The sequence below is a fragment of the Anoplopoma fimbria genome, chromosome 2, assembly GCF_027596085.1.
Source record: "Anoplopoma fimbria isolate UVic2021 breed Golden Eagle Sablefish chromosome 2, Afim_UVic_2022, whole genome shotgun sequence".
In the NCBI taxonomy this organism is placed as follows: domain Eukaryota; kingdom Metazoa; phylum Chordata; class Actinopteri; order Perciformes; family Anoplopomatidae; genus Anoplopoma; species Anoplopoma fimbria.
In genome coordinates, this window is record NC_072450.1 from 30,741,940 (window position 1) to 30,769,658 (window position 27,719).

The 27,719-nt window shown below is 41.5% G+C and overlaps 1 protein-coding gene across 1 annotated transcript in view; it reads right to left on the reverse strand.

The window, feature by feature from the left end:
* efl1 (elongation factor like GTPase 1) overlaps positions 1–27,243 on the reverse strand; it is a 70,917-nt gene extending 43,674 nt beyond the window's left edge. The window contains exons 1-15 of the mRNA XM_054617562.1: positions 27,218–27,243; positions 26,211–26,310; positions 24,657–24,724; positions 24,486–24,570; positions 22,018–22,151; positions 20,043–20,180; positions 19,641–19,876; positions 18,129–18,252; positions 16,745–16,824; positions 15,678–15,814; positions 15,431–15,553; positions 13,536–13,635; positions 9,644–9,783; positions 8,880–9,040; positions 6,747–6,882 (exon numbers count right to left, since the gene is read on the reverse strand). Coding sequence (XP_054473537.1) covers positions 6,747–6,882; positions 8,880–9,040; positions 9,644–9,783; positions 13,536–13,635; positions 15,431–15,553; positions 15,678–15,814; positions 16,745–16,824; positions 18,129–18,252; positions 19,641–19,876; positions 20,043–20,180; positions 22,018–22,151; positions 24,486–24,570; positions 24,657–24,724; positions 26,211–26,301 — 1,753 coding nt within the window. The 5' untranslated portion in view covers positions 26,302–26,310; positions 27,218–27,243. The remainder of the gene's footprint in view (positions 1–6,746; positions 6,883–8,879; positions 9,041–9,643; positions 9,784–13,535; positions 13,636–15,430; positions 15,554–15,677; positions 15,815–16,744; positions 16,825–18,128; positions 18,253–19,640; positions 19,877–20,042; positions 20,181–22,017; positions 22,152–24,485; positions 24,571–24,656; positions 24,725–26,210; positions 26,311–27,217) is intronic.
* Positions 27,244–27,719: the final 476 nt, after the last annotated feature.

Genomic DNA, 27,719 nt, shown 5'->3' on the forward strand with positions numbered 1-27,719 from the left:
GTGTGTGTGTAGTTCTTTCCCCTCTCCTCCTGCTCCAGCCGTCACATCATAATGGGGGTCTAAACAAGGCCAGGCCTGGTGGGGGTTTTACACAATGGTGCTCTGCTGGCAACTTCCTCCCCGCCTGCAGTCCGCTAACAGAACAGGAACGATGACTCCCCATCACAGCCAGACGCAAGTGAGCGCCGCAGTGTGTTCTCATGGATGTGCACAGGGCACAAACAGTTTTCACACTGCCTGCCACTAGTTCACTTTTCTGCTTAGTCATCAAGCTTCTTAGTGGAATGCACTGAGATCCCTGGGGGAAAAAAACAAGCAGACTGTGTCTTTTTCATCATTACTAGCCATCACACTTAAAGAGGAAAATCAAGAGAAACTCCTCCCTCAGGGTTTGTTTTTTTTATGCCGCACCCAAGTGGCAGTTCTAGTGAAGGAATGCCATGTGAGAGGGGGCTGAAGTTGAAGCTGTGGCTATTCTCCATTGTGATCATTGAAGCAATAATGTCAGAAACAGTGGGAGCTAGAGATCTGTGAGAAAAGTACTGTTAAAAACATGATTAAAGTCTTATTTAATTACGCTAAAGTTAACATTTAATATTGATGTGACAAACGAGAGCAACGCTGAAAACATCTTATCTTATAAACCTCAGAGTGGACAGAAAGAGGACAGCTGCCTTCATACGACTTTTATGCTTTCCCCGATGATTTAATAACTTTGCACTCTAAACAGCTGTAGAAAAAGTACTGCCAACAAATATGAGGTGTCAGGGGGAAAAGGATGGTGGACAGTTTCTCAGTTAAACGGTATACAGACTTATATTTATTAAGCACCTTTCTTTTTTCCCCGACCACTCGAAGCGCTGGACACTACATGTCAACATGAACACATTCACACACTGATGACAGAGGATTCATACAAGGTGCCTCCTGCCCGTCAGGATCTAGACATTCACACATCGAGTTCAACATCTGGACCAAGACATGGAGCGGGGGGATCCAACATCCCATCATTGATTCTCCCTCCCTGAGCCACTTTCTTTGAAATGAGTTGCTGTGGAGAGCCAGTGGAGCGAGTCGTCTTCCAATCAAAAGAGTGTTGGTTTCCATCCCGGCTCTTCAAGTCCATGTCAAAGTCAATTCACCATTTAAATGAAATGGTGACGCACATGAAACACTTAAAAAAGGCACTGAATAATAGATTTATTCACATTTTTGCCACTGGCAGAGTGTGCTGTTTTTATGCACGGTCCAGGGTTCTTTAATACCCTTACCCACCTGACCCGCAAACCGCCAACTCCATGCATTAGAGCAGAGGAATCTATACTGTATATCCAACATGCATCCAAGTGTCCACAAGTGTTACCAACGTTAGAAGAAAAAGGCTGTGCGCGCTTTATAAATTGAACTATTTACATTTTTATGACCTTCATTCAGTTCAAGTTTCACAGAATGTTTGTCACATGACTGTTGGTCTCAGCTGAGTCAATCCTGGCTTCAGTCATACTGATGAGCGAAGAATTTAATGGGTTTTTTTAGTTTTTTTTTAGAGAATCTGGTTACTACTGACGGTTTATTTGGGGGTACGTTTTTTAAATGACATGTAGAATAAATGAAATATATACCAATTAAGGCAGGGGTCTCAAACTCGCGGCCCGCGGGCCAATTGCGGCCCGCTAGACGATATTTTGTGGCCCCCACCTTAATATGAAAGTTTAATGTTAGTGCGGCCCGCAAGTTTTATATGAATGGCACTTTACAGTGTTGTGTGCGCAGCTGAACGAACCTACCAATCACGGTGGGTATATGGCTCGGCTTGATGCAAGCAGAGAAACATTCTCAATGAGTGACAGTGACAGCAGCGTTGCCATGGAGAGTTACAGCAGCGTTGCCATGGAGAGTTCTCTTCCGTGCCTGGCTGGCTGCCTCGTTTCTATTAAACGCGGACATTCGTCCCAGCGCGCTGCGTTCACAACACCTCCAAAAAAAAGTTTTTTAAGTTGCTGCCCAGCGGGACATTATACGTATATATGTCGCTCTCTGACAAAATAAATCAAAGTGATGCGTACGCGGCGAGATAAAAGAAAAGTAAGAAAATAATGTAGCCTAATGTGGTCTGCAGTCACATACCGACACCTGTCCGTCGGCAACAACAGTCCCCGATAAAGCAGAAGAGCTGCTGAGTTTGTGTCCAATGCACGGCCGCACCACAGCCAAGGATATATTTCAGGAGCTGTGCGAACAGACTGGTGGGCATTACCACGGATGGAGCCCCGTCTATGACCGACTGGTAGCGCTGGTTCAAAGAAAGTTAGAGGAAAATGCAGATCCAGCAGTCGTTCTGCACTGCATCGTACACCAACAGGCACTGTGCAGCATGTCATGTCTGTTGTCCTGAGATGTATCAGTTACATCAGGTCCAGGAGTTTACAGCACCGCCAGTTCAGGGCCTTTTTACAACATATGGTGATGTACTTTACTTTAGTAAAAGTACATCATTTAGTAGTGTCCTGAAGAGATTTTTTGACTTAAGAGCAGAAGTGAAGAAATTCATGGAAGATGACAGAATGGATGTTCCTGAACCTGATGATCCAGGGTGGGTTATGGACCTTGCATTCCTAGTGGACTTAACACAGGAGCTGAACATCCTTAACCTGAAGCTCCAGGGCCCTGGTCAGCTTATCACTGCAGCTTATGAAAATGTGAAAGCCTTCTCCGCTAAACTGAAATTGTGGAAAACTCAGCTTTCTGTAAAATATCTCAGCCATTTCACAACATGCAGGTCTCTCGTGGAGGAGGGCACAGCCTTCAGTGGTGGTGAATATGCCTGTGCTAGTGAAAACCTTCTGCAGGAGTTTGATCAGCGTTTTGCTGACTTCAAGGCACGCTGTGACACTTTCCAGCTGTTTGCTGACCCCTTCTCAGCTGATGTGGAGAGTGTCCCAAGTATGTTGCAAATGGAACTTATTGACTTGCAGTGCAACAGTGATCTAAAAGCTAAATTCAGAGAGGCACAGGGAAAAGCAGACATGACTGGACAATTCATGAGAGAATTACTTCCATCCTTCCCTGAGCTGTCAAAAATGTTCAGTCGGGTAATGTGCCTTTTTGGAAGCACGTATCTGTGTGAAAAACTTTTCTTGACTATGAACTTTAATAAATGCAAGTACTTAGTGATGCCCATGTTGAAGCTGTACTCAGAGTTTCTACTGTAACCTTGATCAGGGCAAATGTTGCTCAGCTGTGTGAGCAGAAGCGCTGCCAGGTCTCTGGCAAGAAATAGAATAAAGCACAAATGTATTCAGGGATTGTATGTGTTGGTTCAGTGCAATGTTTCAATAAGTTATTAAAAACATGGAAATAAAAAAGTAAATTTTCAAAAATATTGCGCTTTCTTGTAGTGCTTGAACATTGAAGTGGCCCTCCTATGAGACGACAATACCAGCAGTGGCCCCAAGCCAAATTGAGTTTGAGACCCCTGAATTAAAGCTTCGTTTCGGCTTTTTCTGCCAGAAGCGTTTGTCACACATGATACGTTCAAGGACCGTAGGTATTTACTATACAAGTATACGCATAAACAAAACATGCGATAGTACACACACATTTTCGAGAAGTGGAACCTGACTAATGCTGGATTTGAGGATGATACTGACATCAAATGTACAGACGAGCGACTGAGATACGTCCTGTAGACATCAAAGAGTAGAGAGATTGAAACTTAACTCTGTGAAGCAGCAACTACTGATCATTTTCATCATCCATTTATCTGCTGATTATTTTCTCAATCAATCTTATCGTCTTATAATCATCTAGTCAAATGTGGTTGTTCCATTCCCCATTGCCACAGATGACACCCTGCAAATATCTTCGTTTATCCGACCAACAATCCATTCATTTTTCGGATGATCAACTAAATGATTGTTGTTCCAGCTCTAAATTACAATACAGGGACACAGCCAGGCTTAGGTGGTGTCTATCTTTTCATACCTCCCCCTGTCATTTCACCAGGGTGTACAGTATATGGTGGTATTAAAAAAACAAAAACGTGCAAAACTTGGGAGGAGCTAACTAAAATGATCATAGCACCTTAAAAAGTCGGTCCACCTTAAGTGAGCCCTGGGCCCCCCCTTCACTCTTCGCTCTCACCACCTGAATCCCTGATGGAGATGCACTCACAGTTCATGTGTGGGGTTGCTTCTCAGCCAAGGGGAGTGGGCTCACTCACAATTTTGCCTCAGAACACAGCCATGAATAAAGAACGGTACCAAAACATCCTCCGAGAGCAACTTCTCCCAACCATCCAAGAACAGTTCGGTGCCTTTTCCAGCATGATGGAGCACCTCGCCATAAAGGCAAAAAGTGATAACTAAGTGGCTCGTGGAACAAAACATCGACATTTTGGGTCCATGGCCAGGAAACTCCCCAGACCTTAATCCCATTGAGAACTTGTGGTCAATCCTCAAAAGGCGGGTGGACAAACGAAAAAAAAAAACACAAATTCTGACAAACTCCAAGCATTGATTATGCAAGAATGGGCTGCCATCAGTCAGGATGTGGCCCAGAAGTTAATTGACAGCATGCCAGGGCGAATTGCAGAGGTCTTGATAAAGAAGGGTCAACACTGCAAATATTGACTCTTTGCATAAACTTAATGTAATTGTCAATAAAAGCCTTTGACACTTATGAAATGCTTGTAATTATACTTCAGTATACCATAGTAACATCTGACAAAAAGATCTAAAAACACTGAAGCAGCAAACTTTGTGAAAACCAATACTTTTGGTCACGGCTGTACATTGGTTGTCTGAGGCAAATGAACAGAGACAAACACATCAGTACTGAGATTACTGCAAATAAAAGCACAGCAGATATGCTTCTCAATCAATGAAAACATTTTTATAATCAACATGCACTTGACTTGTATTATTTAATCCTGCTACATAATTCTGAATGTAAACCAAAACGACATTGGTCCCGTGTCAAGACACTGTCATAAAGAAATCAGAGACAGACTTCTGGAAACCATCCAACACAATCTGCAAGGAGAGAAACCACCGGTAGATATCATAGTCTGAAGTCTACAGTCTGAGGTCTACAGTCTGAGGTCTACAGTCTGAGGTCTACAGTCTGAGGTCTACAGTCTGACGTCTACAGTCTGACGTCTACAGTCTGACCTCTACAGTCTGAGGTCTACAGTCTGACCTCTACAGTCTGAGGTCTACAGTCTGACGTCTACAGTCTGACCTCTACAGTCTGAGGTCTACAGTCTGAGGTCTACAGTCTGACGTCTACAGTCTGACGTCTACAGTCTGACGTCTACAGTCTGAGGTCTACAGTCTGACCTCTACAGTCTGAGGTCTACAGTCTGACCTCTACAGTCTGACCTCTACAGTCTGACCTCTACAGTCTGAGGTCTACAGTCTGACCTCTACAGTCTGAGGTCTACAGTCTGACGTCTACAGTCTGACGTCTACAGTCTGACGTCTACAGTCTGAGGTCTACAGTCTGACCTCTACAGTCTGAGGTCTACAGTCTGACGTCTACAGTCTGACCTCTACAGTCTGAGGTCTACAGTCTGACCTCTACAGTCTGACGTCTACAGTCTGACGTCTACAGTCTGACGTCTACAGTCTGACCTCTACAGTCTGACCTCTGCAGTCTGACCTCTACAGTCTGACGTCTACAGTCTGACCTCTACAGTCTGACCTCTACAGTCTGAGGTCTACAGTCTGAGGTCTACAGTCTGACGTCTACAGTCTGACCTCTACAGTCTGACGTCTACAGTCTGACGTCTACAGTCTGACGTCTACAGTCTGACATCTACAGTCTGACGTCTACAGTCTGACCTCTACAGTCTGACCTCTACAGTCTACAGTCTACTCGGGATAACAGAGTCAGTGAAATAAATGGACTGTAATGTGTATAATCAATTACCCTGAACGCACATTTGTTCAGCTGAACAGAGGAGAGAAGGTTCAAAAGACCGTGTAATAGTGGTAGTACTACAATTCAGTACTGACAAGAGTATGAGACAAGTTATACACCAATAGCAAAAGGCCAGATCGACAACAAGTGACATCATCAGGGCTATTTTAGATTTGTTAGGCTGAGTAGTTCTCCCCAAGACAAGTTTAACATTTGACCAAGGTACGTACTGGATGTAAGAACTTTGTTAAATTTGTCCTTTCCACTATATGAGTGTGTTAAATATCTAAACCACCTGTCTACAACAGAAATGTCTGACAGAATAGACACTCTCAGAGTTGGTGGAGCCAAATCCGTTTTGTATGTTGGATTAGCCTGAAGGACCGCTCAATCTCCCATCGGTGATTGAAGTAGGTCAGTTGTTGTGCTCATTGACGGCTGTTTCCACAGTTAGAGAAACAAGCGGTTTACTAGAACTTTTTGACATACTTCAGAACAGATGCAGACAGCTGTGGACTTTGACATTGACGGTAACATACTGTAGGCAGACCTGCTCCTCAAATCCGTACTAGAAAATAAGATGGCAAGCTCATAACAACTTGTGTACTTCCTTAAAAACAAAACGTAAAAATGTGTATAGTGGCGGATGTTTTTTTCTAATCGAAATAAGCGACTGCTAATTAGTTTGATTATTGCATGCAGTATCAGCACGCTCTCCTGATTCCAACATCTCTAAGCAGGTGAGATTACAAACTCTGGTCCATCAAAGAGAGGGACAGCCAATTTAATGCAATAACCCGAAGAAGGAAAGGGAATGTACTTACCCAGGACATTTCCTACAGGCACCTCCTCCAGCTCCTCTAGCTCTCTTCCCATCAGCAGGTAGAGGTTTTCCATGGAACAGCAGGACAGATGAGGCACCTCAGACACACCGTCCGAAGCCCTGACACCCTCTGGCAGCTGGCAGAGTGTAGACAAGCAATTTGAAATCATTTTTTAAAAGCAAGGTCAAATGGAAACAGTAGATGTAATGATTTTGTGGCTCAGATGATCTGCAATGTCTGCATGTATGCAATCGTTGCTTTGGTAGTAAGCACCACAGCTGCTGCTTTGTTGATGTAGCTCCATGTCCACTTTATGTTTTGCCTCCTGGCGAAGATTTGGTGACTCATTAGCGTTTTTTGTGTTTCTATTAGAATAACCTGACTGAGCTACTTATGTGATTCAGCATGTTGTGGTAATTCCTGTGTTGTAGTTTGAGCTTTATATAGCTGTAGGCCCACTTCGTTGCCAACTTGAGCACGGGTGATAATTTAGAGCTCATCAAAAATTGCACCATTAAAAATGATGCCGAATTGGCAGTTCCTGTTGGCAATGTAGCCGTGGGCGTACAAGCAACTTTCACTGAAAAAACTTGTGATTATGTGATTATTCTCAGGCAACTTCTCAAGCCTTTTCTCTGATTTCTAGCTTCATGGGTGCGTATTTGCCATGGACATTGGCTATAATGATATCCTCAGTTTAAGCGTAATTATCACACTCTAAATTATGAATATCACGTCTGTGTGTTCAGATTTGACTGAGTTAGGAAGAGGTACTAGAATTGGCCATCTGGCCCTTACACCCTGCGTCTTTAAGGCGGTGGCCTCCACACAGACAGTGTTACTGCTGCTGCATGCCCTTCTTTCTACATGAAGTTTGACTTCCATAATGGCCAGAATGTTGCGTTTCATTATTTATTTATAATTTATATTTATTATAGACTGAAAAGGCTCGAGAAGCCTGTGCTTATTTGAAAATAATAAAAACAACAAAAACAACTAAAACTCAGTACTTTAATCATGCTTATTCATCTAGGAAGACACAAAGCCTTGTGTTAACCATTGAAAGAATTCTGCCCATAGAAAGATGCTAAAGGGCTTTTATTTTGAAACTGAAACAGGAAGTGTCAGGAAGCCGCGTCGCCCCGCGTTGTAGCCGCGCCACGCTGTAGCCGCGCCCCCTTTCTGAACAGATGTTAGTGATCTGCACACCATACTGTTCATTTTAGAAAATCTAAGTAAATGTCTGTTCTTCTCACCTCTCCCTGTGCTAGTTTGTGACAGCTTAACCTTGAAATCATTTTTTTCTGGCGCTATAAACCAACACACGTGATTCTATGATTGATTATTCATTATTGTGATTCCATTCTCTTTCACCAGCTCCCATTAAAGGGTTTGTACCGCTCAAGCAGCGTGCCTTAAACAATCTCTGATAATTAAGGGGATTTGTTTGATGCAGTTAGGACTTCCCGACTGAACCATCAGTTTGGTTTGACTCTCTCTCTCACTCTCTCTCTCTCTTTTATTCGAATGTGAAACACTAGAGAAACATGGTACAGTACATGTAATGGGATCTTGAGTTAAAACTGTAATTATTTAACTAAAATACTAATAATTAGTTCTAGTGCAATTTATTTGTAAACAAGATGCCTCTTTTCATCCTGTTCCATCTCGTTAGTCATTGTGACAAAAAAAAGGTAATTCAGCTTAGAGCTCATTATACATTAATCTGATTATTATTTTCTGAATTAATCATTTAATCATCCAGTCTATCAAATAGTCTCTATACCAAACCCTAATATATATCAGATGATGTATGTGGGAAGCTGCAACCAGCATGAAGGACTGGACAATCAACACTACTTTTCCTTTGAAGATTTTCCTTGTCAGTTCCAGTTTGTGTGTGACGAGGCAGTGTGAGCAGAGCAGAACTCAAAAGGCAACAATGGGATGATTGGGTTCTCATTGGTCTGAGCCCACTGAACTACAGGTGTGAAACAAACCAACGGAAACCATGGAAACCCTGCCCAATTCCTTAAAAGAAGAGATGTTTTTGGGGGGCTGAGAGGTGAATCAACTCAACATTTCAGTTGCACGTTCCACAGAGAGAAGTACTGCAAAAGGTAGCTTGTTTACCATGCCGAGGCCCTGGGCGGGGTCATACTTTGGTCCCAGTACAAATACTTTCTGTCCTTTCTTCGCCACTCCGCTGAAGACCCGCGCAAACGCTATGAAGGTCTGCTGCTCCTCTTCCTCCTCTGGCTTTGAGTCTTTCAGTGTCAGACTCTCCATCTTAGCTGATAGTGAGACAGAAGACACACAGAGAGTGAGACTCAGTCACAGTGAACCATCGCACTTTCCTACATTCTCTGATGCTAGATCCTTTTCTTCTTCTCAGCTCAACCTAAAATAAGTCTATATATGGATATGTATGTATGCATATATATAAAAAAATACAATGAAGGATGATGAAATCCCAATTGAAACCCATTAAAACCACTATGTTTATTCCCACAGCCATTACAGCATTAAACATCCCATTCCATGATATAAGCATTTCAATCTAGAGCCCCGGCTTCACATTTGTACTTCACTATTTTTCCATCTCATTGATCCATTTTCTCATCACTGCTGTATTGTGGTGCACTGTAGTGTTTGATACGATGCATCAAAATCAATGCTGATAATCATTACCTGACATATCCCAGACTGTGAGGGGAAAAAAGGACACGTAAAATTTTCCATCCGATGATACACGAATAGAACAAACTGTCGACACAATTTCAGTCAGAAGCATTGCTACAAGTCTATTTGTTAAAGTGGTGTGCGTTTAGAGAAACAAAAAGATGGGAGGAAGAGTGGGGGACGGAGAAGAGTCAGCGAGTGGAGAGTCCGTTTACCGCTGTCAAGTGGTGCAGGCGGGCCTTCCTGTGGGGTCCTCTCTGAGTGGGCGGGGTCTTTGTGCTCAGCTGCCATCCTGTCAGCATGTCTCTGTCTAGCCAGCTCCCTGCGCTGGGCCATCTCCTCCAAGGTCAGCGGCCTGAACACACACACACACACACACACACACACACACACACACACACACACACACACACACACACACACACACACGCACACACACACACACACACACACACACACACACACACACACACACACACACACACACACAGGTGGAACATGTGAAGTGAAGGTAGATCCAGGAGGTCCGGTTTGACGAATGGATCCTCGTCGGCAAGTTGCCCTTTAGAGGATCAAATGAAAGACATGAAAAACAGCCAACCGGCTCGGCCTCTGGAGACAAGCTGCTCCTTCTGGATTTGACCGGACTTCATCCAACTCACTTGGAGATAAAAGGATACTCACACAACATCACCGTCTTCTTCTTCTTCTTTTTCTTCTCTTATAACCACCCTGTGCTAACTGGAAGGACTAGCCAGTCATGAAATAATATATCTATCATCTAGAGGTGTCCTTGACTAACAACTTACATAGTTGAATCTGATTGGCTAATTATTTCTTATAGTCAACTGATCCTTGAATCTTGGTTTTTTTCCCCCTTGCTTTAGAATAATGGACACCGCTGTTTGTTGTGTGTGTGTGTGTGTGTGTGTGTGTGTGTGTGTGTGTGTGTGTGTGTGTGTGTGTGTGTGTGTGTGTGTGTGTGTGTGTATGTTCACAGTGACCACAGTGAGCTGCTCACAAAGGCCTGAGTGACAGCATCCAACACATGATGACTAACCACTTAAAAAAAACAGCCCATAATTTCCCCCTGACAACAGCAGCAGCCCATTCAGGACCCTGAGACGGAGTAGAAAGAGGGCCCCAGCCCGTGTTCAGGGTTCTAACAGGAACCCACAGAGAGCAAACCCCAACCAGACGCTCTCACATTAAAGAGAAGCTTACATCTAAATGCTTCATGCTTCATCCATGACACCACAGTGGCTCACTGGTTATAATGGGACTGCCAGGGACTTCTGGTCTCTCCTGCTGCAGTTATGAGGTCGTGGCTTTCAAAACACGACATGGAGAATAGGAAGGGGAAAATGTGTGCTGGAAAATGAAACAATATATTGATATTAAAGCAGAAACACACTTCATCGCTTTTCTGCGGCTAACAGAAGAGGGTTTTTCCACTTTGGCTGGAGTGAAAATGAAAATGAAAATGAGCAGAGACGGAGAGGATACTCTTTCTGACGTTTGCATGTATGCCACATGGAAGCAAGATGAATCCAGAAAGTTTTGAGTTCTCTCTGAAAACCTGTTAACGCGGGACAGACCTGCTGCTCTACAAGTGCATGATGATTATGATGATGACGACCACACAGACAAGTCCTGGTAAAATGTCCATTTTTACAGTAAGGCTTTGATTTTTGAAAAGCAGATCCCATATTTCTCTAATGTTGTGGTTTTGGAGACATTAGAGTTGATGCCATCATTTACTGCATCTCAGTTTCTAAATAGTCTCAAAATGATGGCAATGATTTGTATCATTGGCCATTTCATTTGAACAAAGTGTTCCACCAGGTTTCACAGATCACATCAGGCTCTTTAGCCCGGATTGTGGGCCGGCTTTTTTCCTTTCCCCGCTCAGAGCCTGAAATGACCTTCACTTCCAATTTATTCTCTGCCTTTCTTCCCTCTCTCTTTCACCGCTTGATCCACCACATGATAAAACACTTCCTGAAGACAAAACGTGTTTAGATAACACAGAGTTTTTAAAGGAAATTTAAACAAAGACCCAGAGTTAAGGGAAAAAATGTATGGATTTCATGGGCCCCTACTTCTTTTGCTGTGTCTTCACCGATCATATCTATACAGCCAATGTGTTTATTACTAAATGTGTATAGAGCACAAAGTTCTTCATAGATCTAGCCTCTTCAGTTCAATCTGAAAGTGACCCAGATTGATGCATCTAACTTTAAAATACCAAGTTTAAAGTGTTATTCAGGGGGAGCGTGCCCCCAAACAAACACTGATGGTACATTTCAAACGGCACCAAACACATTGATGAGCCTCACTGTTATAACATGTACACAAACCAGTTTATTTAAACCCAATCCCACAGACAGCGTCCTGGTTAGGGTTCTCTGTACGTGACTGTAGCTACGAATGTTCACAACATTCTCAAACCAAACCTTCGTTCCCTGTTCACAATCACAAAAGCAACAAAAAATGTTCTTTTTTAAAAGCAACACAGTTTGTTACTTGGCAGATCTCAGCAATTGCAAGTTACAAACGACCTCGTTGTAATAAACTGGAATCATCCTTAAAAGGTGCGAGTTATGAGATTGGGAGCATTCCGATTGCCTGTCAGCGGCTCTCAACATGTGGACGGTGAGCCGACTGCGCCAACGGTGAAAGTGCTGACAGAGATAACGTTTTTTTACCTGAGGAAGACTTCCTTCTCTGAGATGAATGGTCCAGACACTGAAGAAGGAGCAATGTGAAGTTTGAGAGCATGCCGATCCTAAAGGGAGACTGTGTGGTCTACTCTCAGTCAGGAGGGCGCACAGCTCAATCAAAGAACACCCCAGAGAACAGTGACAGTGACAGACAGGTCATGCCTAGACATGTCATAGCTGACCTGATCTTTCCTCCTTGTTTATGGCTGACGTTTGGTGAAATGAACCTTTATAAGATCAGGGAACTTTGTTCAGGAGGCTTTATTATGGTAATAGTAAAAATATCAATTGTTCATTGTTCCCCAAAAGAATGCATATTACTCTAGTTTTGCTTTTATTTGGTTCGTCTCTGAGATGCCTCAACAGCACAATGGAGGTAACTGTCTTCATGCTCTCTGCAGTGAAAAAAATAAACAGCAACAAGTAGCTGTGTCTCCAATGCTTTGATGAATCCACAGATCAGTTCTCATAGGAACCATGACAACCTATGTGGAGACGTGTGTTGTTCTCTCGTACCTTAAAGGAATACTTCAGATGTGTAGAAGTGTGTTTGTATGAGTTACTTCTCCATGGTCTCCATTACTGCAGTAGAGTAAGATAGGAGTACCAACACAGGACAGAGAAATGTACTGCTGAGAATCAATATCAGTTAAAGAGGACATCGTATTTAGAATATGTTCACCTCTTTATACTGTTACTATAAACAAGCTGCAGTTAACTGCAGTGTCTTTTAGTTGTTTAACCAGTATATATATATATATATATATATATATATATATATATATATATAGATCCATTCTGGACCTCAGGAACTCATACCTGTGCACGGTCCAGTTGTTTTACAAGAAAGCCCTTGGAGTAGCTGAGTAAATGGTCCATGCTTTTAGAATAATTACCACACAACTGTCAATTTGACAACATTGTCGATGACCACCAGCTGATTAGAAGTGTTGGTAACACACACACACTGGGAGTCCTCACAAGAGGTACCAGGTCTGTGAGCCAGTCACAAACACAACTGCAGAAGACCAACAACCCAAGACCCAAAAACCAACAGAAGCCCTTCACACTGGTCATCTGACGCCGCAGAAAAAAAGATATAGTAGATGGGGTGTGCGAGTCTGAGTTACTGCCTGGTTATGAAAACAACGGCTGCCGGTGTTTTATGCGTCATTAAATAATGTTCTGAGAGTCCTACAAAAAGAGCAGTTGGCTGACACTAATCAGAAGAAAGAATCCTAATGGATTTATGAGCTTGTTCCAATGAAGTCCTGTGTAACTTCAGACCCACTGTGAGACAACTTCTCCCCCACTTAGGTCTAATACAAAACACATGAGGCATATCCACAGGACTGCAGCATCATCTACTGACACACACACTTACCTCTGTTTGTTCCGAGGCAAGGCCTTGGTGTCCACAGCAAACATCTTGGACACAAAGACAATGAGCGGATCATCCTCCCCGCTGGAACACTGGAGGAACGCTGGGAAGCAACCAAGAGGAGGACAAGGACTCAAACACACATCAGAAATCACAGGAGCCAGATTAAAGCCAATATATATATATCTAAAGTGGACAGATTTACCAAAATATCTTGGGACAAAATGTGATCATTTTTTAGTCAGCAGATAAATTCATACAACTTTAGTCCATGTGCTGGTGGGTCTGTTTCTCTGGGTTTTGTTAATTCAAGGACTCGTTTTATTTTGTGTCTATGAGGCCAAGTAGAAATGCTTAGAGAGTGGAAGACAGACACAAAATGAGCTTGTATTTATACTGCGCACATAACTGACCAATTGAAATTAGTTACACATTGTTCGTTTTTGAAAAAAAAAAGGAATAACTTCTCTATTGCATTTAAACTATATTGTGGATGTTAGACCTTTCTATACTGTTGGTCTGCACTAATCATTAATAACTGTTTCATGAGCAGGACTACCTTCATTTTTTATTTGGATCATGTTTGTATGTTTTTTTCCCCTTTTCAGTCTTCCACAGTGAACCCGTGCCATCTTTACAGTACGTAATAGTGAAGTCTGATGATATTATATATCTCCAGATAAAGAGTCCTGTAGCAGAAATAGAAATACTTCGGTAGTACAGTGTACAAGTGCTTAATTGGTTCTGTAGTTCAGTACTTGAGTAAAAGAACTTAGTGTTTTTCGAACACTGGTAACTGAGTTGATAAATGTCATGAAGTTAGCTAGTGCTAGCTAGTGTAGCTAACGTTACAGCTAGTGCTAGCTAGTGTAGCTAACGTTACATATCAGGATGCTGGCTTGAAACAGTCAGTTGTTCTGTGAGGCAGCTGAGCGTTACCGGCAGATTCAGGTACATGAAAGAACGGGAAAAGGCCCAGAGTTCCATTCCATGAGGAATGTCGTGGATGTGGCTTGAGGCAGATATGTAAATGTGAAATACAGGAGAGGTTGGGATTTCAGAATGTCAAGCAGAATTTGGGGAGGATCTGTGGTTGTTGCATAGCGGCTTCAGTTCACTATGCAACAGTCCCTGGCAGTGTCCTGATACTTACATCCCTATACATGGTTGTATTGCAGTGATGCTTGAATCTCTTCTGAACCAACAACAAAATGCTGACAGGGTTTTGCATTGCACTGCCAGTTCCACTTTTACAAGTCCTTGGACTCTCAAGAAACAGTTACAGGAGGCGTCTTGAAGCTGTCATTACCAACAAAGGCTTTTGTACGAAGTATTAAATAGATTTCAGTAAGCGTGTTCAATACTTTTTCCCTGTGTCATTCCATTTTATTACACATAACTTAATTTCTGAACGTATTTGTTTGGTTTTCTTTGCATGTATGGATTACTTGGGTTGTTACCAACATCTGGTGAACATTTCATGTCAATAGCACCTTTAGAAATTTATTTACTGAGAAAAATGGTGACGTGTTCAATACTTATTTTACCCGCTGTATAAAAGATGAAAATTGATGCAACAGATGTTGGGACGACCTGACTTTTACTCCCCAGTATGTGTACAGCTCTGGAAACACTGGATCCTACATTTCCCATAATGCAAGGGATAGCATCTTTCAGACAGAGCTTCCATGCCAAGTAAGCCCCACCTCTTTCACAAGCCCCACGGAGCCCCAGAAGACAGGCACATTCTTCAGGAATGATTCACTGGCCTTAATGTGTAAATAAGTGGAGGTCGATTTAAAATACAATACATTTCCAGTGTGTGTGTGTGTGTGTGTGTGTGTGTGTGTGTGTGTGTGTGTGTGTGTGTGTGTGTGTGTGTGTGTGTGTGTGTGTACCTCTTTTCAGCTCCTGCGTCTGTTCAGGTAACGAGTCAAATCTTCGTGCTCCGACACTCATCAGTTTCTCCACCCTCTCTGCCGTCATTTCTAAAGGACTGGGCAGTTTCTCACACACCATCACTACAGTCTGTGTTAAAGAACACTGGACACCAAATGCACCAAACATCCCCCAAAAAAGTGCTCAACGGAGTCAGACAAAGCAACAAAGCCAGCGATCACACAGCCGACAGCAGACGAAGGATACAGAGGACAGCCTGGGACACGGGTAACCACTGGCTGCAGATGGCAGAGAGGAGGACTTTGGGGTCGGAGTGACGCGAGTCCCTGGCCATGACCTTTACCCCCAGTGATGTCACCATCTTCTCCACCTTCTCCTTGTCTCTAGTCAAACAAACAGGATGGATGGCCTTTACTGACACACACACACTCTGACCTGAACCGTTCCAGTGCAGCTGTTTAGTGGAAATATGGGCGAGTACAAATTTTCTGCCATGGCTTAACATGATCCAAGCTCAGGGCACCCGTGTGGGTTAGAGAAAACAGATACAAACTGTGCCATTATTAACAAATACTGGACAACAGAGCGAGACTCCAGTTATGGCTTCTAGATCTGCAAGTAGAAAGCCGGAGATGTATCCTGCTTATTATTATGGGAAAGGTTTTGCCTGGGAATAATTATACTACGCAATGTGACTCTTTCCTCTCAGTTACCGATTTCATTTCAGATCATGGTGTTTCTGAGATGTGTTTTAATGTTAAGCCAGACATATTGTCATCCCTTTTCTTAGCCACAGATGTTGCGCATCCGTGAATGAACACTGATTCATCCACAGATTCATGAAAAAACGATTCATTAAAAGCCAAGAGCAAATGTTCACCGTCGTTTCCCTACATCTCTAAAAACGGAAGTGGAACAAAGTTAAAACCACCTGTAGAGTCACAAGGAGCACATTTCTGGGAAATACACCAGGTATCTTCCAGAGAACGTTGCTACTGATAAATGTGTTTGTCTTAAAAGTTCACAAAAGTTGCACTCATCAGAAGATTTGTAAGGATTTCATTCAAAAGGTGATTTGAAATGCTGGTAATTTTGCAAAAGACATAAAAAAAAACAACACCTGGTTCTGTTGTTTCTATGTCTCTATAACCTCTTCCATAATGTAATATTCTTAGCAATCCTACGCTGCCGTACAGATCAGCAAATACACTTCGCATCACATCGGTTTAGACTGCTACAGAGAAATCATTCAATTAAGAAACAAATACTGCTCGTGATCAAAAAAAAAAAAAAAGCAAGAAACTTTCACCTACCTCCTAGTGACAACAGCGTCATATAAACTCCAAATGTTATCCAGCACAAGCTGCACAAACAGCGTCTTCTTTCCTTTGGCCTGCAGCATGGAGGGAGACAAAGAGAACTCGTGAGAAGAAATACAGGAGAACACTGAGCACTGGTTTTCAGTCCATTACAAAGCAGCCCTTTTCTTTTTTATTCTTTGGACATTTCACTGACGTTGTTGTCTTTAATGAAATGTCAATGCAGAGCACCCCATGAGTGTCCATATAGTGGTTTTCTCTGGCAGGGAGCTGGAAAAATGATCCCAGCTCTTCTATATTATGATTGGTTAGCTGAAAAAACAATATTTCTAGTCTCTCAACCAATCAAAGCTCTACTACATGTCATCATTCACACCCATTCATAAACTGATGACAGGGGCTACCATGCGAGGTGCCACCCATCCATCAGAACTCTAACCTCGGGTAGACACATCGCTGAGGGGGAATTTAGTCGGATGCAATCTGCAAATCACCACTAGATGTCACTAAATCTTACACACTGTTCCTGCTAAAGATCATATAGGTATATTATGTGTTGCTGCTGTTAGATAGATTAGATAGATAGATAGATAGATAGATAGATAGATAGATAGATAGATAGATAGATAGATAGATAGATAGATAGATAGATAGATAGATAGATAGATAGATATTCCTTTATTGATCCCCATGGGGGTGCTGCAGCAGCTCAAGGACAGAGAAACAGATTAAGGTAATAACTAAAACATATTATACAATAAAAAATAAAATAAAAGGTTGTTGTTGACATTTTTCCTGATGCAAATTTAAAAAAATGCACTACAGCAAGATATGAGGTCATCAGCAAACACATGACAAAACAACAGATGGTATTTTTATTACGAGAGTAGTTAACGGAGCCACAGTGAATTATATTGCTTATGAATTCAACTTTATATTCATATGAGAGGAAGATTGTTACATTCAACAGTAATATATAGTCTCACTTTAAGATGCTATCAGACAGTGAGCAATGAACTCCCGTATGACAAAAAAACCCAACAGATAATAATAAGTTTACAGCAGCTAAGGGGCCTTTGTTAACGTTTTTAATGAACAAAGAAATATATATTTCATTAAGAAAAACAAATAATGAGGCCCTAAATAAAGATTATAGTGCTGATTGAATGCGAGATATCGCACCACTTCCAATTGATCCACAACATATGTCTCCATTCAGCACTCAAGCAGCAGCAGTAACCGTTTTTTGTTTTTTTATATTTCATGTGCAGTTAAAGGAAAATGTGAAATATACAGGTTAGGAGGAAAGAACATGGGAGAAAGATTGAAAGTACCTATGATAAACTAGATGTGTGACGTTACTCAATAGCTCCATTACCTGAGCTCCTTTCATGATCTTCTTTGCCTTGGCATTGAGGTAGAAATCTCCCCACAGGGTTTTGAGCAGCACCTCGGCCTTGATACCCATCCTCTGGCTGTAGATGTGGGCAAACTGCTGGATGCTACAAAACACAAAATCAAACTCTTTGTCATCCATTTACATTATTTTATGCAGGTTCCACCGTCATGTTTAGCTTCTTTTAGCTTTGAATAGAGCGTAGCTTTTTGTGACTGCTGAGAGATTTGAACGGGATCGTTGTCTGGATCTCAGCTTGCTCATTTGGTTACAGACGGTAACGTGGGTCTTGGGGTTCAGATGCAGAGCAGACTCCGGCATTTCCACTGGGACTTCATTGGTTTATTTCTAGATGAGAGTCGCTCCTTTTGTCCTCAACACTGACCGTCATACACCAAACTACCAGTGCAGCATGGAAACGTTATGTCACTGTGTTGTAGATTAAATGTTGTGAAGTAACTGACAAAACTGTCAAATTACAAGTTAGAAAAGGGTGAAGGAAGCTGCATTTTACTTTGAAAGTCCTCAACTGGACAAAAGTAGGAGGTCTTTTAAGGTGACAAACAGGTTGGAGTTTGTTCTGTGATCATGTTCAGGGTCAACAAAGGTCATGTGTATTAAATCTAAGTTGACAGCACCATCTAGTGGACACTGGAAAATGTATCCAGGGTTGTCTAAAGCTAGTGAATGAGTACACAATGAAATGGATTTGGGATATTGATTAAGTGGGTTCTTTCAGGGCCTAAACGCCGTCTTGTCTGGGTTCATAACATCATCCGGTGGCGCTCTGTGGATTTCATCGAGCCGTATTCACTGAATCCAGCAAGCCATACGCCGGCTGGTTTACTACAGCTGTATGGACCGAAAATAAACTATTTTACTGTGATTTAATTGCAATAAATGTACAAAAAGGGACGCCGAGGTAACAACATAATGATGGTTGTTTGTAAAAAGTCAGAATTCATGTTTTGTTAGTTCTCTCTGCAAGACAACAAGGACATCCCTTTTTAAATGCTTGTTTTCTGAACGGAGCTCGGATCGATCGGTGCTAGACTTTGCTTACATGGCAGGATGACAGTAGGAGAATCTCAACGCTGATTGGCTTTCGCAACACAGCGTCACGCCAATTTGAGGCGAATTTCGCAATTTCGCCTCATTCGCGCCGCCAGGTTCGAGCTCGCATCTACTCGCGTATATTCGCGTCTGTGCATTGACTTTACATGTAAACTAAACGAGCGAAAAATTCACTTCGCTTTTGGTGTGAACACGGCATTAGTCTGCAGAGTTACAGACTTATGGACAGTGTGCACAAAATGACTCAAAAAGTCAACCAGAGAGCCTTTAAACCCTTTGTGATGTCACAGTGGGACATCCCCATTCACTCAGTGATGCTGCCAGCCAACCGATACGAACACTAGTTTTCTATCACATAGAAGGAATATTATATTCCATTGAATGCTACAAACTCCTCCTCTTAGAGGGAACAAGCCTCACCTGAAGCCCCATCCATCGATGGCGCTGGCGAAGACCACATTTCCTTGGTCGGGAGAAAAGTAGAGTAGTGAGTCGTCAGCCTCCTCCACCCAGTCATAAACCTGATCTCCGCTCAACGTCCTGCCGTCTTTCTCTTTCTCCTCCTCCTCCTTCTTCTTCTTCTCCTTCTCTTTTTCTTTCTCCTCTCGCTCCTCCAGCACTTTGGACGTGAACAAAGTCCCCGTCACTGCATTCACCTACAAAAGAGCAACGCGCCAACACCAACTCTTAGTGACAGTGGTCTAGGAAACGCGAGCAGCTCCTTCATGTTCCATCAGCTAACAGTGTTACAGATGACTTGCATGAAATATTAAAAAGGGACAATAGAGTGAAAGAGGCCTGTGTGAGACGACCGCTCCTCACCTGTTCCAGGATCTTCTGCAGGTGTGTGTAAGCTTCCTGAGAGGTGAGTTTCAGCTCCACGATGAGTCGGTCTATCTTGTTGATGACCAGAACGGGCCTGATGTTCTCCAGCCACGCCTGACGCAGCACAGCCTGGGTCTACACACAATACCAAAGAGTCCAGAAATCACCTTTCACTTCTGTACTGCGTAGGTTTTAACCAATGTTTTACATGACTGATCACCAACAATGTCAATCCTATAAAAAAAAAATAGCCATTGTAGTAGGAAGTGATAGTCATTTTTTTTTTTTTTACATGCACAATATCTAATTAAAGTAACTGTGTCAAAACAACATGATGTGACGATAAGATACATATCATGAATATCATTTGATTTACTTAATTCTTTAAAAGGTTAATTCAAATATTTAAGCTTCAGAAAACTATTGGAAGCTTTCTTTAACCTTTGAAAAAGCTAAAATGTTAAAAGACCTAGTTTTGACATTTTGGGAAATCTGCATGTTGGCCTTCTTTATGAAAGTAAACTTAGAACATAGGGTGTTTCTCAAAGTCAAGGAGGGAACTGTTCCAATGTCCAGGATCCTTCAAATTCTGAGTCCTTTTCCAGAGGATTTTAAAAGTGTGTATTCTACGCGCTCCTAAAATACCCACAATCCTCGCCTGGCTCCTGAAGGAGGAGCCAGTTAGCTTAGCTGAAGACTGAAAACGGGGAAAGTGCTAGCCCGGCTGTCTTCGGGTAAACGCACAAGTAACTCTTCATTTTACACTTTGATTTTTGTACAAATAAAAACAATATATATATTTAACAGGTTAATTACTGAGCTTTAGGGCCTGGATCCAGATAGCTTTTTTTTTTCTGAGCAACCTGCATCTTTTTTTTCCAATTGTTCCCAACGAGCAGGCCGCCCAGAGAAAAGGCTCTTTTTTCTTAGCGCTCCACTGTGTTTTTTGGGGCCCAACCTCTCTGCCTGCTTCCTGCTTTTTAGAAAAGCGCTGGTGACATCACTGTAGGAAATGGAGAGGCAGCTTGCTTTGTTTGAAGTCATTTTAGACTTCATCTCTAAGCTTACATTTTTATCCAAGCACATCTCTTTTCCGCCCGACAGGTTGTTCTCTGTTATGTTCCGACTGCTCTTCCTCTCATGCTCCTGGCTCTACTAACGGCTCCGAGGCCTTTGTTTTTCTGGGCCCCTAAGCTGTGGAACGCAAACTCAGTATCCTCTTTCAAACTTCTTCTTTTATCGTCCTTATTTTGTTTATCTTCTGGCTTTTTTTTAGCTTGGTTTTATGTGATATTTTGGAATTAATTTATTTATTTGTTTTCACTGTAAAGCACTGTGTCACTTTAAATAAATGAAAGTTAATACTATCATTAGGGCGGCTGTGGCGTAGTGGAGAGCAAGGTAGTTCTCCATTCAGAGGATCGGTGGTTCGATACCCGGCTTCGGCAGTCGATGTGTCCTTGGGCAAGACACTTAACCCCAAGTTGCTCCCGAAGGCTTGCAACTGGATGTTGCATGAAGTTAGATTCTGATGGTGGCACCTTGCATGGTAGCCTGTCATCAGTGTGTGAATGGGTGAATGATATGTAATATACTACTGATTGTAAGTCGCTTTGGATAAAAGCGTCTGCTAAATGACTGTAATGTAATGTAATGTAATGTAGTATCCTGTGACCTAAGAATGTGACTTCTGTCCCATAACAACATATATATATATGAGGGTAACCCCCTGTCTCTACTCAAACATGATCTTTGGCTCTTGGCAGATTGAATGGCCTCCTTGATCAGAGGTAGAGGGCGTTAGGTCATGTGATGACACTTGTTGAAATAACTTCCATACTCACTATCTACTGTAAGTCCAATACCTGTTGGGGCTACATTGAGGTTTATGTTGAGACGCTCAAATCTTTTAGACTCTATGTATGTTCACTGGAATCTACAGTCATGTGTCTCTGGCAGAATGAGACATTACCTGTGGACACACTCCCTCCACGGCATCAACCACTACGATGGCCCCGTCACACAGCCTGACCGCAGTGGACACTTCTGAGGAGAAGTCGACGTGACCAGGAGAGTCGATCAGATTTAGTAAGTACTCCTGGTCTCCTGAGGAGAGAAAGAAATGCACACCATGTTTCATTTACACCAATAACAGACGGATGAGACAACTAACAAGTATTACGTGCATGAATTTCATTTTTTTCTGGTCAACATTTAACGCTATATACATCTTCCAACAATAATAACTTGCAAGCTCTGCTAAGTCTTAATAATACAAATACAAAATGTATTTTATTCAAGAAGGGCTTTTCAAGAAACTCACAGACATTTTACAAAGAATAGAGATAAGTATTTAAAAACATACATTAAAGGAAAAGACAATTAAGACATTTTAACAAACAAGTAAAGTAGTGAGAGGTTAAAAGTAGACTTAAAAAAGGAGTGTTTTCAAGAGATTCGAAGTGGGGCAGTGAATCTGAGTCCGGGATGTGAGGCGGGGGGCAGCAGTAAAGGCCCCGTCACCCTGCGTTGGAGGTGGGGTTGTCAATGGGGTCGTTAGAGATGAACTCTGACATCATGAACACGTGGGCAACGATACGATAACCTCACGAGAGCGAGGCGGCTGCAGGTTTTAGAGCCAGGCGCCGCAGCTGCTCTCCACCGACTGCATGGCCCAGTGCATGATGGGAAACGCCTGGCTGTCTCCTGATCAAAGAGCTGATTGGCTCTTAGTTTTGACAACAAACACCACGTTTTGAAAATTCTTATTTGCTGTGTAAATGTAAGATTTGACGCTAGATTGTTGGCTAGTGGACTCACGTTGTGCAATGATGATAATAATAATAATAAATAAATAATAAATAATGATTATTATCATAATATATAAGGTTATTTATTTAGTATCTGTAAATAAAGATATTTATTGAGAAAGCCTAATTCCAACTTGATGTCAACATTTTGTCAGTCAGAGAACTGGAATGTGTGAAGTCCATAGATTAACGATGTGAAGCATCAGAAAACCTTTTAAAAGGAGAGAACCATTGTCACTGATGGACACGCCATATAACCCAAACGTAGTCTGCAAACTACAGGTAGCCTACAGATGTAACCAACAGGATGTAAACATTTCAATGACTTCCTGTGACCTGAAAACTGTTCGACTTGATCGCAGTCCACTTTCGAGGCGAGGCGCAGTCAACTCGAACGAACCTATTAATCAAGGTTCATTTTGTTGAACGCCCTCTTGGTGTTTAGGAGAACAATGCAGCACACAGCTTCATGCTCACAGCGTTCCGTCTGCAGAGACTCACGAGAGTTTAAACAAAGCTTTAGTCGAGCCTTTGATTGGGCCTTATTAACTCACATCCTACCTCTGCTGTTTTCTCACTGTGCATTGATGATATTCATGCTTGCCTTTTTCTCCGTTTCAGTATTTTTTTCTTGATTTCTTTTTTGAGTAAAATGATTACTATTATTTTTTATAAATGTTTTATTGATTACAAATTAATTTATTGTTAGTGTGTGGTTTGGGGGGGGGGGGGGGAGTGTACTCTGTGAAGCACTCTGTTTAATTTTATTTGTATAAAAAGTGCTGATTATTGGGTTGTTTGGTTGGTTGGTTGATTAGTTGCTAAAGACCACTATATTTTTCACATTAGATTGAGCATCATAAAGGACCGCATCCACAGATTATATAAAGAATATACAATATGCTAAATTCACAATCAAATGTTTTTGTTTTTTTTAATGGTATGCCTTTCATGTTCTGGTAGATAGCTGTACAAATGAAGATGACACGCCATCATGTCCAGATATTCCACTGAGGTTACAATAGAGGCAGGAAATACTTTCAGCTACTGAAAACAGGAACAATACATGTCGGCATCTGATTAAATTAAAGTCATTTTTTTCACTTTTTTTGGATATCTTGCTATTACTGTGTTAAAACACCCGGCTGTGTTAGAACAGGATGTGAACTAATCAGAAGATCCCCACCTCCTCCGTCTGAAAGTCCAAGTGTCCTTGTGCAAGATGCTGAACCCCACAATGATCCTGAATATTGAGCCTTTGGTGTGTGAGTGAGTGTGAATCTATATATATATATATATATATATATATATATATATATATATATATATAATCTTTAGATTATATCCAGATGACAGCATGCATGGTGCCATCAGTGTGTGAATGTGTGTGTGAATGGGTGAATGTTGAGGCACTTTGAGTGGTCAGAAATATTAGAAAGGGAACCCATTTAGCTTTAACCTTAACCGCTAATGCTCTCTGCACCAAACACACCTGTAATACACAGGGCTCTGGTTCTCTCTCTATCTATTTCAAATGAAGAAAGGCCATTTAAAAAAAAATCACAAACCACAGCAGAAGAAGATCAGGCACAGGAATATTTATAGGGTTGTCTAACCAAAGTGAGCTTACCGTTTGTGAAATGCAGAGAGATGGCGCTGGACTTCATAGTGATGCCTCGGATCTGTTCATCCTCCCTGCTGTCCAGATACCTCAGCTGGATGATTCACACGCCACAAGTTAGAATCATGACAAAAAAACAGCTGAGCAACAGGGGCACGTGCAGCAGATAAAGCCACTCACCTTGCCAGCCAGTCGACTTGATATGATACCATTAGTCGCCACCAAGCAGTCGGCCAGAGTGGTTTTTCCTGCACAGATTCAGATGGTTCAGAATGATTCACGATGTAAAGCTTTCTGCGTACACTCTCACTAAACATTTTGACTGAGGCCAAAACCTTTTAATTACTGAACAAAGTAAACGTTTGATCAAATCTTCACTTCAAAGACTCAAAAGACTGCTTTTCTCTGATTTATATCATTATAAAATGAATTGACTGGAGTTCAGGACTGTTTGAGACGATACCTATGGGAAATTATGATGCGTTATTTTTTTTTCTACATTCTGTAATTTTATAAATACTGAACAATAAATCTCGGAATTAAATACATAATTTGAGATTAATTAACAACAAAATGAATCATTTGTTTTAATCATAAGTGGGCAACCCTAAAATGATATCCAATGTCTTAATGAGTAAAAACAAACACAATTCTGTCACAGTGGATCAGGGGTTCGCACAATAATCAGTTCGTTCCCAGACTTGGAGAAACATCTCCACAGTGAATAGATGTTTTTTTTCTTAAATAATGACATACAGTTTATGTTAAACAAAAGCTACTTCTATGTCCAGATATTTTAAAGCTCTTACAGTTAGTTAACACTCTGTGGTTGCACCTGTACGTTCTGGCAACTCGAGTTATTAAAGTTGATTTTATGTGAATAGCCGATGTGTTGTATAAAAATGTGCTCAATTGAATACGATATATATACATATGTATGACAGAAGTTCCTCATAAACGGCATAAGGTCTTATCCCGGCCTCTAAAAACAGGATAGGGAGTTTCCATGTGCAGACTCATGGAGTGGTCTGCTGGAGCAGCAGCATCTCGACAGCCGACATGAAGAGACTAAACAAACTGGTTAAGAAGGCCAGCAGTGTGCTGGGGTGTCCACTGGATACGGTGGAAGTAGTGGGAGACGGGAAGATGATGGCCAAGCCGTCATCCCTGATGAACAACACCTCCCACCCCATGCAGGACACCCTGGCAGCTCTGTACAGCTCCTTCAGACACCGGCTGCTTCACCCCCGGTGTGTGAAGGAGAGGTACCGCAGGTCCTTCCTTCCTGCTGCTGTCAGGCTGCACAACCAACTCTGCTCCCAGTAGACCACATGACACATGACACATGACACTAAAAACCCGTGCAATACAATATACTGTGCAATAATAGTTATACTGTCCGTATATATAATATTTCAGTTATTGTGGATTCTTTACTGTTTTTATTGCATATTCGCATTTACAATACTTTTTGATCTTGTTTTTTTTTTTTTTTTTTTTTTACTATGTCTCTTGTTTGCACTATGCTGCTGTAAATCCTGTAAATTTCCCCGTTGCGGGACTAATAAAGGATTATCTTATCTTATGATAGCGATGCTCCAGATACACGTTCTCCAACACTAAACGGAGGAGGGCTTAACCTCATCTTTACAGTAACCCCCCTTACTTATGTAGGGCTCGCTGCTGCTGGTTAACATATCAATAAACAGATGTAATGTCAGCGTGTCTACTCACCATGGTCAACATGTGCCAGAATGCACAGGTTCCTGATGTTGGCTGGGTTTCTCTGCAGTGCAATGATCTTCTCCAGGCTGGTGAGTCCCATGGCGAAACCCTGCAACACATGACAGCAGTGTATAGTAAGTGTATAGTGTAATGTTTTGTAACAGCCTGTATATTCAATATTTTTTTAGTTATTGTGGATTTTATTTTATTTTTACTTATGTAAAAATTCTTTCCTGTTTAGTACTTGTATTACTTATTCATAATACAGTTTTTTTAACAATGTCTCAAATTAAAATAAAATCCATAAATATTGAAAAATACAAAAAGAAAGTACTATAAATAAGTAATAAAAGTACTAAACAGGAAATAATTATTAAATAAGTAAAAACAAATTAAAATAAAATAAAATCCACAATAACTAAACAAATTTGTTTAGTTATTGTTATATATATTTTTTTATTTTAATTTGTTTTTACTTATGTAATAATTCTTTCCTGTTTAGTACCTTTATTACTTATTTATAATACAGTTTTTTTTTTTAAAACAATGTCTCTTGTTTGCACTATCTCTATGCTGCTGCGGGACTAATAAAGCATTATCTTATTTTACAAGGGGACCTTTATTTTGAAATACCCGGCAATGAAAACCGGAAGTGTTACATTGACGTCAGCAGCTTGACGCCGGACGGAGCAAGTGCGTGTTCAGTGTATTACCCAAATGTAATTAAAGTGCTTAAGTCTTATGGCCACTCCTGTACAACTGCGTGGACTTGGATTTTAATGAGCAGTCAGACAGTCACAACACATAGTGAGAGAACAGTCACGTGACAGCGTTACAATACAGTTATGTTGGTGTATCCGCGTACATAACCCCAAACCTGTCCCAGACACAAGAATACATCCCAGCCCGGCTCCTACGGGCTCCACACAACACCGCCAGCTGGTGTCAAGCAGAATACTGCAGTATTTATGACAATAAGCACATATATTCAAGACATGTGGGCATTCATAACTCACGCTGTTTTCCCCGGAAGTTGATGGAGCTCGTTAGCCACGCCCGCTCGCTATCATAGGTGCTGCGTTCAGAGAACATGGGAAAAACTAACTTTATCTTGCGACCTTGTTTTTTTTTTTAGCTTTCACCGGTTATAATTAGATAGGACACAACACTTAAGTGCCATTAAAGGCATGTTTTAAGCTGTAAATACTGCTAGTAAACAGCTATATATAACAGCTCTTTTATCTTTCTTTTTGTTTTTTGTTTTTACATATGGCAGTGAATGCAGCATGTGGTTGCCGGGTTACCACGTGGATGAATATATTTAAAAAGTTGAATTGAATGTTACAATAGATAGTTTAGGCTCTGTGTGAAGTAGATTATTGATACTACTGTTAAATGTATTGATCAGTTACATCTCAACATAATTGATACGGCAGAGGCAATGAAGGCCATGCTGTAAATAAACATGAGCTGCAGTTATGTCATGTTTAACTCCTAATACAATTTGAATATGTAATC